Source organism: Myotis yumanensis, unplaced genomic scaffold, assembly GCF_028538775.1.
Source record: "Myotis yumanensis isolate MYYU_CA2020_CCGP unplaced genomic scaffold, mMyoYum1.0.hap1 SCAF_2, whole genome shotgun sequence".
Taxonomy (NCBI): domain Eukaryota; kingdom Metazoa; phylum Chordata; class Mammalia; order Chiroptera; family Vespertilionidae; genus Myotis; species Myotis yumanensis.
This window is the reverse complement of record NW_027223753.1, coordinates 186,390,614-186,403,699: the sequence shown is the minus strand read 5'-3', so window position 1 is coordinate 186,403,699 and position 13,086 is coordinate 186,390,614. Positions and strand designations below refer to the sequence as shown.

The following is a 13,086-nucleotide window of genomic DNA, read 5'->3' as shown; positions in this document are numbered from 1 at the left end:
GACATTGTACTCTCTCTCTTGACTCTGGGGGAGCCTTGCCTCGCCTCGCCTCGCCTCTTCACTGCCGGGAAGCTCCCAGAAGACAGAAGAGCATTGAGGAGGGTGCACAGAGGCCCACAAAGTCTCTGCTTGCACACCCACCCGTTACTGCCAGCCTATGATCTGAGATCCTTGGACGGCAGCCCACTCCCGGCACACCATCCCCGGGCAGCAGTGGACACCAGGAGCCTGTGTGTAGGGCAGTTGGGGATGGAGACTCAGAGGCAGTGACATAAAGGAGGGCCTGGGCTTCTCCCATCTCCAGTTTGGAGTCCTGATTTTCATCTTGTCATCGGTGGGTGAAGATATAGGGAGCATGGATGCGTGTACAAACACCAAGGGCACACGGAAAGGATCACTTCCTGACAGAAGGGGATCCAGCCCCAGAGCCACATTTTAGGGTCAAATATGAAAAGGCCATGAGGAGGGTCCGATAAGTCTTGGTACTTACAGATACATATGCTGTCAGACAGATGACCAGGGAGGCGGTGATAGCATAAGGGATGGACGTGTTGGGATTTTTGGCTTCCTCTCCAGTGGTGGCGATGATGTCAAAACCAATGAAAGCATAGAAACATGTGGCTGCTCCTTGCAGTACCTATAGGGATGATGACATCTGTCAGTACAAGAGCAGTACCAGGGCCTTACATGTGGCACCCACAATTGCCCAATGCCCAGAAGACATTACTGAGTGGCAGAGAGGGTAACATGGTGGGACTTGTGCTAAGTTCTGATCTCCTCAACTTTCTAGCTGTGTGACACTGGTCCATTCCCTCACATGTAAAATGGAAATAAGAATTATGCCCAAATAAAAACAAGTAATTCAACACATTCAAATCATTTTTGGAATTAAGTGGGGCAATAAGAAAAATCACTAAATTGGCTATCCCCATGTCTTAGGAGAACTCATTAATCTCTCTGTGCTTTTATTTAGGGTTTCTCAACCACTAACAGGGCTGTATGACTACCCCTAGGAGGCATTTGTAAATTTGGGAAGCTACTTGTGACTGTCACAGAGACATGGGCACTTCTGGCATTTAGTGTAATGGGCTCAGGTATCTGCACAAGGAATTGTCCTGCCCAAATCACCATTAGTGCTTCTGATAGATCATCTCTATGGTAACTTCTAGATCTGAAGTGATGTAAAAGACTTTCAGATCTTCAGATATTCTGTTGTCTTCCCTGAGAAGACAGGTAGAGACAGTTTGATTTTTCTGCTTTTTGGGGGGCTTCAGTGACCTAATAGGGCTACAGGGCAGGAGAAGGTCTGAGGTAGTTGGCTGTATAAAGCTGGGAAGGTGGTATCCAGTGACATCTACTGGATGTCTGTCTGTCAAGAGCATGTGTGACTCCAGGGATGGTTGGGACTTGATAAGTCAAGGGGTCTGTAGAAAATTTTCCCTTGAGGAGTGTGCTACTTTATTTAAAACTAGTGGCCTGGTGCACAAAATTTGTGCACATTAAAAGGGAATTAATTAGAGGAAATATTTTAATGTTGTTATTTGCCCTTTCTCTATAATAGAAATGTCAGAGATGAAAGAAAATTAGTAAAATGTATATGAAAATCTTCCTCCTGTCAGAGTCTGGGGCATGCCATGGGACCCAGAGTCAAGTCCCCGCCCACCCATATGCACCTTGAAATTGCACAAGACCCAGACCCAGCTGGCCCCACCCCCATTGGGCGAGATCCAGACCTGGCCAACCCCAACCCTGTCAAGTCCTGCTGGGCATGTGCTCAGGTCCCCTGGCCAAGCACCAGGGCAGGGGCACAGCCTGAGGTCCCCTGTCAAGCCCCACTGGGTGGGGGGCATGGCCTCAGGTTCCCTGGCCTGGCACTGGGGCGGGGGTTGCCGCCTGAGGTCCCCCGGCCTGGGCTGGGTTGGGGGAGTTGCTTTGAGGTCCCCTGTCAAGCCCCACCTGTCAGGGGTTGTGGCCTCAGGTCCCTGCCCTGGCCCGGCGCTGTGCAGCCTCAGGTCCCTGCTGATCGCTCGTTACGGGAACTCCACCTCCAGCCTCCACTGTGGGTGCAGCCATCTTGTGATGGCATGACTGAGTGAGGGTCAATTTGCATATCACTCTTTATTATATAGGATAATCTACTGAAGTATAAATGCACCTATCTTAGCACCCTCATTATCAGCTGAAAGCAAAAAACATGTGCCTTTTTGAATGCTTGGGGATGTCCCTTTAGGGGAAGGTGAGAGAAATTTTTCTGGACTTGTGTATGGGTTGAGGAGACTTGGCAGCATTTAAGCTCTAGACAGGGGATCCAGGATTGAGGGTCTTTGCAGACTTGACCTTCTTTTTCTTTTCTGCTCATTCAGTTTATAAATGATGAATTTTTAAAACACAGGCCAAGCCCTAACTGGTTTGGCTCAATGAATAGAGCATCGGTCTGCGGACTCAAGGGTCTCAGGTTCGATTCCGGTCAAGGGCATGTACCTTGGTTGCAGGCATATACCCAGTAGGGAGTGTGCAGGAGGCAGCTGATCGATGTTTCTCTCTCATCGATGTTTCTAACTCTCTAACCCTCTCCCTTCCTCTCTGTAAAAAATCAATAAAATATATTAAAAAAAAAAAATAAAACACAGGCCAAGCAGACACCTGTCCCTAAATTTTCACTCTTACCTTTTCCACTGACTTCTCAATAAGTAAAAAAAAAACAACAACACAAAAAACTAAATTCTAGAACTCGCAAGATCCATCTCAATATTGAAGATCTCAACCCTTCAAAAGCCACCATTGCTCATCTGCAAAATGAGTTGGTCTCTTCCACAGTCTCTCTCATTAGGATTCCAATGTTTCAGTTCCCTAACTGTGATTATCCTGGGGTTTGTGCAATCAGGCAGTCTGTGAATTTGTTGAGAAAGTATGACATCGTTATTTTCACTAACCTCTGATGGAATGCAAGCATTTCTTTCACGAAATGCTCAACAAACATTTCTGTTTGTTCAGAAATGTAGGTGATAACTTTGTCACTGATAGCAATCATTTTTCTATCATATTAGGGTCATTATAGAGATCTTAGAATATCAGTTGTGCTCATTGCTACTTTCAAATTATGATAGATATATGTTTTAATATTTAATGTACTAAAAACACATAGTTATTCTATCACAATTTAAAAATATTTTTATAACTGCATTTCAATATAATTGATTCTTTCTGATTTCTTATGTAATTAGGTTATTCATTTATAAACACAGTTCTCAGGTGAACTTTACAGGCTTCACCAGACAGCCAAGGAATCCATCCCCCCTCCCCTCCCCCAAATCTAGGAATTCCTGGTCTATTCCAATAACTCAAGTAGAAAGAATTTCTCAAACAAGCAGCTCTGTAGCCAGAGAGCTACTCTCTGGGCGAGAAGATAACTTCTAATTTCACTCCAGCAAAGTACTTCATTTCAGGGCATGGGAAGTGTCTTTAGCCTTCACACAAGGAGAGAAAACAGATGTACATGGAGGGTCACGGGCTTGGAAACGTGCTTGTTTTCACTTATCTAGAAAACGCTTCTGTTTGTTAAGGATGAACACATGCTGGGATCGCAGGCTCGCTAAGCTGCCCCAATCAAGAAAAGCTTTGCTTTAAGACAGCTTCCTGAAGACAGGTCCTGCTTACTCTTCCTTTAGCACCTGTACACACACACACACACACACACACACACACACTCACACACACACACACACACACACACCCCTCTTGTAAATCGTACAGTGACCTGATGTGACAGTCAGTCTGAAGGTGCATCTGTCCCACTTAGGATGTCCCAGGGCTACAGTTCTGTGCCTCTTTAGTGTGATCAGTTCTAAGTATAATTGAAAGGTCGTGGATACTAGAAGAGCTCACTGCAGAGGAAAGGAGTGTGGGAGAGCCCTAAACAAGAATTGTGGGGCTAATCTACCCTAGGAAAAGATGAGAAGTCTGTAAACCACACCATGTGAGGGACACTTGGGGGTCTGGGGATGTCTAACATGAAGAAGAGAAGACTCAGTGGAAGTCAGGGAGGACACTTTCCAATTCTAAAGTTTGGACCATGCACTTGGAGAAGAGGTATATTATAGGCTCCAGGGGGAATCCCAGGGCCATGCACGTGGGTGGAATCAGCTTTAGTGACGAGTCCAGACTTTGTAGACTGTCAAACCTGGTTTTGCCACATACTGGGTTGGTGACCTAGAACAAGTTCCTAACCTCTTGGAGCCCAGTTTCTTTATCCCTTAAATGGAGAGAGTGATAGTACTTAGCTCATAGGGTTGTTACAAGGATTGAATGAGGTAATATAATAAATTGCAGCCCTAGAATACAGTAGTTGCTCAATAAATATTATCACTTACCAGTAGTATTTTTATAACTTGTAAATTTTTCTAGGACAGATGAAACCTAGGGGCACACACAAATTCCTTGCCCTCCTCTTCATTCTTCTCCTTGTTCTCAACACATATTTATTAGCTGTTCCCATGTGCCGTGCACTGTGCTTGATGTGGAGACAGTACTGAGCAAAAAGTGCTCTGAGTGTGACCTTGTGGTGCTTGGAGTCTTAAGGACACCACACAACCAAAAATGCAGCCTTGACTGAGGTAAACACTGAATAAGATGAGTAAATATCTATATTATTTTTAAAAACAGAAATGCTATTTTCCAAGTGAATGAAAGGATAGGTGGCAATTGCTGATAATAATTAGATACCAGAAAGTTAACATAACCAAGTTAGGAAGAGCGAGAATAAGTTTGCAAAGAGAATGTCTGTTAGCCTGAATTTGCCTATGCATAACTAGAAAAAAAAAATGATGGTTGAAGAAAGACTGGAGAGATCAAAGGTAGGACATTGGGAGGTTCTACTGCATTAGGCAGGAAACAGAATTTAACTGAGATGGTTCAAATGAAATTATTTCAATGAAGAGCTTATAGGAGCTAAGGCTGGGGAGGGAGTGAGGAGGACATATTCTGGCCTTGCTCTCCTCTCACCTTCCCATCTCCTGATAATATCTCTTATTGGCTGAACCCAACCGGAAATAGCCAAGGGGTCTCCTGGAGCACAGAACAGAGTATAATGAGTAGAAAATGAACCTGGGGAGTGGAGGCAAAGGGAGAAAAGCCAGCCCACCTGCCAAGACCAAACAGACCCTGGCCTCACAAGTTGTAGATGAAATAAACAGTTCATCAAGGAGAAGATAATGGGGTTAACAAATAAGGTCTCCTTTTCATTTCAGTTAGTTTGAATGAGGTTATCTCCTTGCAAGCAAATGATCCCTGATTGGTAAATACAAAGGAGCCATGAAGTAAAATTGTGTATGGGTGTATCTCTACTCAAGTAACCACTAAAACTGCTTTCCATTTTACTCTGGCCGCCAGTATTTATGATTAGAATACCTTTCCATGCATGAAAATGTGTGTGGTACCTAAGAGTGAGCATCTGTGAATAAAACTGGTGGGTGAAGTGTATGTGTGTGCTACTGGTTTCATTGATACTTTACCCTAACTTTCCTTTACTGTTTTACATAAATAAAAAATAGCATTGACTTTTTAGTTTGATGACACAGCAGAAAATGTTTTCCAAAGTAAAGCTGGTATAGCTGCCCAGCCAGGAGATCCAGATGGGTGTGTGCCTCTATAGACCTTTGTGGGGAAGCAGCTCATGTCCCAGTTGCTGGAGGGCTGCTGCTTAATTAGTTGTCAAAAGCAATGTCATTAGTGGCCTGCAAGTCAGTGTGTGGGGCCCCTAAAAGCTGACCCCCCTGTGCCTTACTGATATTTGAGAGGCAGTAGGATGAGGCTGCCCTCCATATCATCCTTGGCCATTCTGCCAGATGCCTAGGAGGTAATTAGGCACCTTTATAGAATTCACTCCCAAGGTAACAAGATGAAACTACAACTTTAACAACGTTTTCTACCACGCTCATGCTCCAGCAGCCTGTTTGCAGTGACAGTGGAATGTACTACTAGTTTCCAGCAAATGGATTCAAACGTGGAGGACATGGAAAAGAACTTTTCCTTTGGAGGCTGTCAGCATTCCCCACAAATACTCGCTATGAGCCATTTTCCTGGGAGCTATTTGTGCTTGTAGGGCGTCTTATTTGGTTAAAGAAAAACCATAAGATAGCATCAAGGACAAATAACACATCCAACAATGTTCAGGGGCTGAGGATTTGCAGATGGAAGCAGGGGTTCAGCTGAGGGCCAGCAGTTACTTGATATTGGGGGAAAAATGTTTGTTGTTCTTAAGCTCTTCAAGACCAAAGAAGCATTTGACCCAGAACCTGTAAGTGAGTAACCCATTCCTTAAGCTATTTTCTTTGGAAGGAAGTAGTTGTAGCAGGGAAAGAGTAGGCCTATGAGGGGTCCATGGCCAGAGGACAGATTGCTCATTAACCCTTTCAAAGTACTTGAGAACTGTGTTGCAGGTCATGTATTGGTATCCTTATGAACCATCCTTTACGTAGTGGTTTCCTCCATCCCATCCTACCTAAATAGAGGAAGAATAGAGTAGAGTGGAACTCTGAACTAATCCCCTTGTAGGTCAGGTTTTTTCCCCTAGGGAGTAAAGAAATTCATGTAGCGGCCAAGTAGGCAACTCATTTTGTGGATAATTGCTAGATAACAGAGTAGGGAGTGTGTTTATTAATGTGGTGGATGAAATGCTCATGAGAAGGCTGGGACCTTAAAAAATAGGACCTATATTCAAAGTGGCCTTGCTGGACTGGAAAAGTGACCTGAAACCAAACTTGAGAAAGAACAGGCCCAGGCCAGTTCACCAGAGAGGAAATTCACTCTGCAGAAATCCAAGGCCACGCAGATAGCAGAGAGGATGAGTCAGCAACATCTTCACACTGGGATGTCCTTTGTGCTCAGATGGTGCTTTAAATCACAGCCATTAGGGCACATATTTGGATTTCCTGCAGGGAAAAGGGATTTGCAGTGAAAAATCCAAAATCCCAGCCGAACTTTTTTGCTGGCCAATGGCAAGCTTACTCAAGGTGGTAGGTTTGGGTTGGAGGTCAGTGGCCAAAGGTGAAAAAAAGAAGAGAAAAGAAAAAGACAATTGGTCCCATGTGTTCACTACCAGGGTGTATCAGAGTATATAAGTAAGTGCTTTGGCTCCTCCAGGACTGGGACCACATTTCAGCTCTTTTATGATTAAGATCTGTGGTCTAAGCTTTAGTTATTTTGGTGTAAAAGTGGAGATCATTGTATTTATTTTGCAGGGCTGTTGTGAAGATTAAAGGAAAACTGTATATGGAAGAGTTTGCCATAAAGAAAATGTTAAGTGTTGGGAATGGAATCTTTCCTTGATTTTTATGGCTGATTTCTGATCTTCATTTCTTGCTATAAAAGCTGGTGAGAACTCAGGATATGCAAATGGGGAACCTTTGAAGCTGGCTTACTGAGCTCCTTCCTTGATGAGGCAGGCTCCTGACTGAGGAAGGATGTAGAGCCCCAAAGAAGGGAAGAGGACACCCCCAAAGAGAATAAAGACCCCAGGATGAAGCACAAGAAGAAACACTAAAAGACTCATCTTCTTCAGCATGGGCAAAGGGTATTTACTCTTTCCAGTTTTCACATGGGGCCTAGACTACAGTGTGTGCCATTCAAGAAAGCTACTAGGAAGGTTTTTAAAAATATATATTTTTATTGATATCAGAGAGGAAGGGCGAAAGAGAGAGAAAGATAGAAACATCAATGATGAGAGAGAATCATTGATCGGCTGCCTCCTGCATGCCCCACACGGGATTGAGCCTGCAAACTGGGCATGTGGCCTTGGCCGGAATCTAACCTGGGACCCTTCAGTCCATAGGCTGACGTTCTAACCACTGAGCAAAATCGGCTAGGGCACTACTAGGAAGATTTTGAAAATTTAACATAATCCAAGTAATTAAAAAAAGCTTTTGAATTGCTCTGACATGATATCTTGGTAAACAATGCACATTTGGCCTGGGCTGGTTTAATTATACTCCCCTTTGAAGATAAGAACGAGACTAGGCCATCTCTGAAGGCTCTTCCTAGGTCCAAGACTCTTATGATTTTGGGAAAGCTTAAAGGAAATAAAAATATAACCTTTCAGATTAATTATCTTATTTAAGAAGACTCAGAAGGGAGGGTCATCTTGCACAGGGCATTGATGTAGTAAAGGGTTTTGGAGCCACCCAGACCTGGGCAGGAATTTAAGTCCTGGTACTGACTAGCTCAGTGACCTCAAGTAAGTAAACCCAGCCTCTCTGAGCCTTGGATCCTCCATCTGTAACTTGGGGACAGCAGCACCTGCATTAAAGTTTTGTTGTCAGAATGAGATAATATTCATGGAGAACAATGCACAATTCAAAGAGCACTTAGCAGGTAGTGGATACATCCCAGCTCCTCCCTCCTGTTATTATTACTATTGCTAACTACACACTGTGCACATCAAAACACCCAAGGTTTTATTCTCTTTTGCAAACATTTGGTACAATTAGTCTTCCCACTCGATAGCTGAGAAAACCTGAAAGCACAGAAGTTAGCTGTTGGCCAAAGTCTTACAGTAGGTCCACGACCCAGTAATTTCTTACATTGTTAAGAAAATGGTGAGAACATTTTTGTGTGCTATGATGAAAATGCAGTTGAGTTTCTGAAAAACACTTTTTCTTTGTCACTCTTATAATTTTTCTCTCTCTCCTATTTGATGGGAAAGAAACGATTTGTATCATAGGCGAATACAGGCTTAGGGATCCAGAATAGGGTCAACAGTGTTTCTTTGTCTCTTCTGGTTTTAACCAGTTTCAGGATTTATTCATTTCAAAGAGGTGGAATAAACTTTGTGGTTCTGTGGAATTCTTACAGATAAGCAGAAGACTAGAAATCTTGGCTGAAATTGCTTCCTTGCTTATTTCTCTGCATTGAACAGCATGGCATGGTTCAAAATAACAGAAGTTATTTTGAGTGTTCTCCAAGAGAGATTTCTGGTCCCTGAACATCTTGGAAGAAAACAGTCTAAGAAAAAGCTACAAAAGCAAAATTGGTGAAATCCTGGACTTGCTTCTGCCACCATCTTAGGCAGGTTTGCCTCTCTCGGCCTCAGTTTCTCTACCTGTTAAATGGGGGAATAGGACCTGGTGGCTGTAAAGACCCCTTTCAGCTCAAAATTCTCTGATTTATGTTCAACTATTAAAAAAAAAAGAGAGAGGACGGGCTGGTGAATTTTACCGATTAATCCATAAAGTAAACATTTTTTAGTTATCCTAGAGAAAAAACCCAGGTGCGACTTAGAACCACTTGTCACAGGGGTGAGATCTGAACACGTCCTTTTGGTCCAGCCTACTGTCTTGCCAACCCCCAGACCACACCAGGTGGATTTCTCTATGTGAACCGTGCAGTGGAATGGAATTTATAAACTGTACCATGGGCCCACTCAACTGCCCTCAGACCCCAGAGGACTATCCACTTTGGGTCAAATGTGGGGATTAGATTTAAAAACTGTTCCTGTCCTGACTAGTGTGGCTCAGTTGGTTGAATCATCGTCTGAGGGGTTGAGGGTTTGATTCCCGATCAGGGCGCATACCCAGGTTGTGGGTTCAATCCCTGGTTGGGGCATGTGCGGGAGGCGACCGATCAATATTTCTGTCTCACAACTATGTTTCCCTCTCTCTCTCTCCCTCTCCTTCTCCTCTTTCTAAAATCAATAAAATAAATGTCCTTGGGTGAGGATTAAAAAAGGAAAAAGATAAGAAAAGAAAAAAAAAAAGAACAACAACAAAAAACTGTTTGTTCCCTAGTTCCATACCCAAGAAACACTAATCTCTTCCCCACCCGTCCCTCTCCTGGCCTTTGTTACTGCCTTGTTTATTGATGGACTGTCTGTCATCTGAATAAACTATAGGAAGATTCTACAGGTTTTGGAGTCGGGCAGTCCTGGCTTTGGGTCCTTTGTGCTTACCTACACTGTATGCTCAATAGCAAGTCATTTGACCTCTCTGAGTGTGAGTTTTTTCACCTGAAAGACCAGAATGTAAATATTTCCTTGCATAGTTATTAGGAAGATTAAATAAAATATTACATGCAAAGCACTTAGTATTAGGTATATTGCAAGGGACCAACACAACAAATCTATTAATTATCTATAAAATTGGATTTTAATAAATGTTTCTGAAACAAAATAAAATGAGAGCTACTTCTTCAGAACATTCCAGTGAAAGGTGATGAAGAGGGTGGTGTGAAGATTATGAGACACAGCAGCATCTTCCCGAAAATACGTCTTAGACTCATCACGGGGTGGAAGGCAGAGCATGGGAGAAGCACCTAGGGATGTAGGAATGAACTCACCCCTGACCAGCCATGGGGCAAGAACTGGCCCTCAGCCCAGTACTTCCCATTGACGAAGAAGAGGCCTGCAATCATGATGAACACCCACACCGCCAGGTTCAGCACATTGAGGATGTTGTTGAAGCCCACAGAGTTCTTCACCCCCAGCGAGACGATGATGGTGACGATGACTGCGATCACCAGAGCCAGAAGGTCTGGGTAGGATTCCTCACCTTTCCCTAGAGGGGAAAGACATGAGTTAATATTGTCCAGAGGGAAAAAAGGCCATGCAAACTCCCAGCCCCTCCCCAGGGCATCGGCACTCAGCTCTGAGAGGGGTGGTCAGATTGTCACAGAGGGAGAAGAAATGCTGTGTGTGTGTGTGTGTGTGTACGCGCGCATGTGTGTGACTACACTGTAGTCTACAAGTGTCTATTTGCAAATGGGAAGGTTTTGGTATATAGACAAAATAACATGCTATCCTCGACCCCAAATTGGGATACATGATATGACAGTTACAAGAGTCCTATGGAATCATGGCACAGAACATTTAAAGTTAGGACTATCCTGGGATATTTGGGATGTATACATAGGCCTAACATGTTACTTGAAAATTGTCTTATCTTCATTTTTGTTCACTTTATAGTCCATGAATTTTGCTTTCCATTCCAGCAATTTTTTTCATCATTAGAAAAATTTAAAATGTGTGTCTTTGAAAACGATTGGAAGAAAGGTGTTCTTTCCATTTATATGTAAGTGGCTGCAGAGAAAATGACCAGTGGACAGCCTTCAAGGTCTTGTCCATTGGCCAGTGGACTCCTGCCCTCTATGGAGTGGAAAAGGCACTGCCTCAGCAGTCAGGCTCCTGAATTTCAGCTGCACTTTTGCCTGTAACCAGAGAGGTCAAGTTAAATTAAATTGCTATTAAGTACACAGTGTAAGTAAGCACCCAGGACCCAAAGCCAGGACTCACTGACTCTGGGCAAGTGCCTCACTCCTCTGGACCTCCCTGTGAAGTTAAGGGGTTGGACTCCTGATGCTGGAGGACCCTTGCAGACTTAAAATTCAATGAAATTAGTGTGCTGAGGAGATGTGGTCTTCATACATTTTTATCTTCTCATGGTATCTGGATACTCAGCATTTTTGTCACTTCTTCTCAGATAGAGACACCGAAGTTAAAGGACTTGTACACAGCCTCAGAATCAGTCCCTCAAAGTTCTGGGCAGAACCCCAAAGTTTCCACAACTAATGTCTAGCCACCCATGAATGTGAAAGCATAAAGTCAGACATCAGCATGGAAAGTGGGAGGCAAGTGATAGACAGAGCCTGAAGTCTCAAGGTATTTGCTCCGTGAGCTTCTGATCGTTTAGTATTCACTCCCTTCCATTGCCATCCTTGACCTCTGCTAGACTGAATCCATTTTCTTCCATTTTATAAATATATTATTTTTTTTACTCATTTAAATATTAATACATGCTTATTTATGAAAAATTTAAAAATCTTCTGAGGAAGCCAATGGAGAAGTTTCTGACAGTTCTTCTTACATGATTTGTTTTATTGTTATGTATTTATTAACATGATACATGTATGATTTGCATCCTTTGTCACCTGCCATTACATTAAAAACATTCCATGTCATTACAACAGTTTTCCTAGTCTTTCTTTTATTTTCTAGCTACATAGTATGTTTTCATGATTTACTTAGCCATTTGCTCCACTGTAGAATATTTAGGCTGTTTCTAATTAATTTTGTTATTATAAATAAGGCTGTGATGAACATCTTTCTGTAGAAAGCTTTATGGAAATTAGACTGATTTCCTTAGGATAGATTCACAGGAAAAGAATTACTTTGCAAAAACAACAACAATAACAACACACACACACACACACACACACACACACTAAAGCAAACAAACACATATTTAAGGCTATTGATACATTTTACCAAGTTGCATCCTGAAAGGAGAACCCATTTATTTGGCTCAGAAAATTTGCATGTTGGGGTGAGAGGGTGTGGTGGTCTCACCCAGGCCATTGAGGGTCCCCACGCTGTTCACCATCCAGCGGCTGAACGTGTGGTTTGCCAGCGAGTCAAACATGCTGCTCAGGGCACTGGCACCGGCCGCAGTGCCAATCAGGTATTCCAGGATCAGGTTCCAGCCGATGAAAAATGCCACAAACTCCCCCACGGTGACATAGCTGTAGGTGTAGGCTGACCCCGTGGTCTTCGGGACACGGACTCCGAACTCTGCATAGCAAACACCTGCATGGGACAAAACACACCGGTGGTAGGAGGTGAGCAAACCTCTCAGTGGCTTACGATGTTGGGTAGAAAATACCGGGAATCTCTGGGATTGAAGAACACATACACAGAACTTTATGTATATGAACCAATTCAAAGCCAATAATGTTTTCCAACCTCCCTTTTGAAAATTTTTTAACCTGAACACCTGGAAGGCAATCAGAACGAATTCTAAGGAACTATTAGAAACTGATCTTCATTTGAATCAGTCCCCGTTTGTTGTAAGGGTCTCTGTCACTGTTCATAGGTGTCAGATATCCGGAGTGAATATGGACCTAACTCATTATGACCCTACAGCTGTTGGCACCAGGGTTAGATTACGTGTAAAATTCTTCTGTTTCATTTTTACATCTTGCAGAAGATGCATCTCATTGGAGAGGGATACTTTGAGTGATTTGTGAACATCTTGTACTATATCTAGGGGACTGATAAAATATTCGAATGTAAATAAGTGACTAGTTATTAACAAGGAAATTGAC

At 43.1% G+C, this 13,086-nt stretch overlaps 1 protein-coding gene across 2 annotated transcripts in view; it reads right to left on the bottom strand.

Annotated features, from left to right (window-relative positions):
* SLC7A14 (solute carrier family 7 member 14) overlaps positions 1 to 13,086 on the bottom strand; it is a 107,655-nt gene that overhangs the window by 25,536 nt on the left and 69,033 nt on the right. For both annotated transcript variants that reach the window (XM_070406810.1, XM_070406811.1), the window contains exons 3-5: positions 12,332 to 12,568; positions 10,327 to 10,544; positions 491 to 637 (exon numbers count right to left, since the gene is read on the bottom strand). In XM_070406810.1, the coding sequence (XP_070262911.1) occupies positions 491 to 637; positions 10,327 to 10,544; positions 12,332 to 12,568 (602 nt within the window). The remainder of the gene's footprint in view (positions 1 to 490; positions 638 to 10,326; positions 10,545 to 12,331; positions 12,569 to 13,086) is intronic.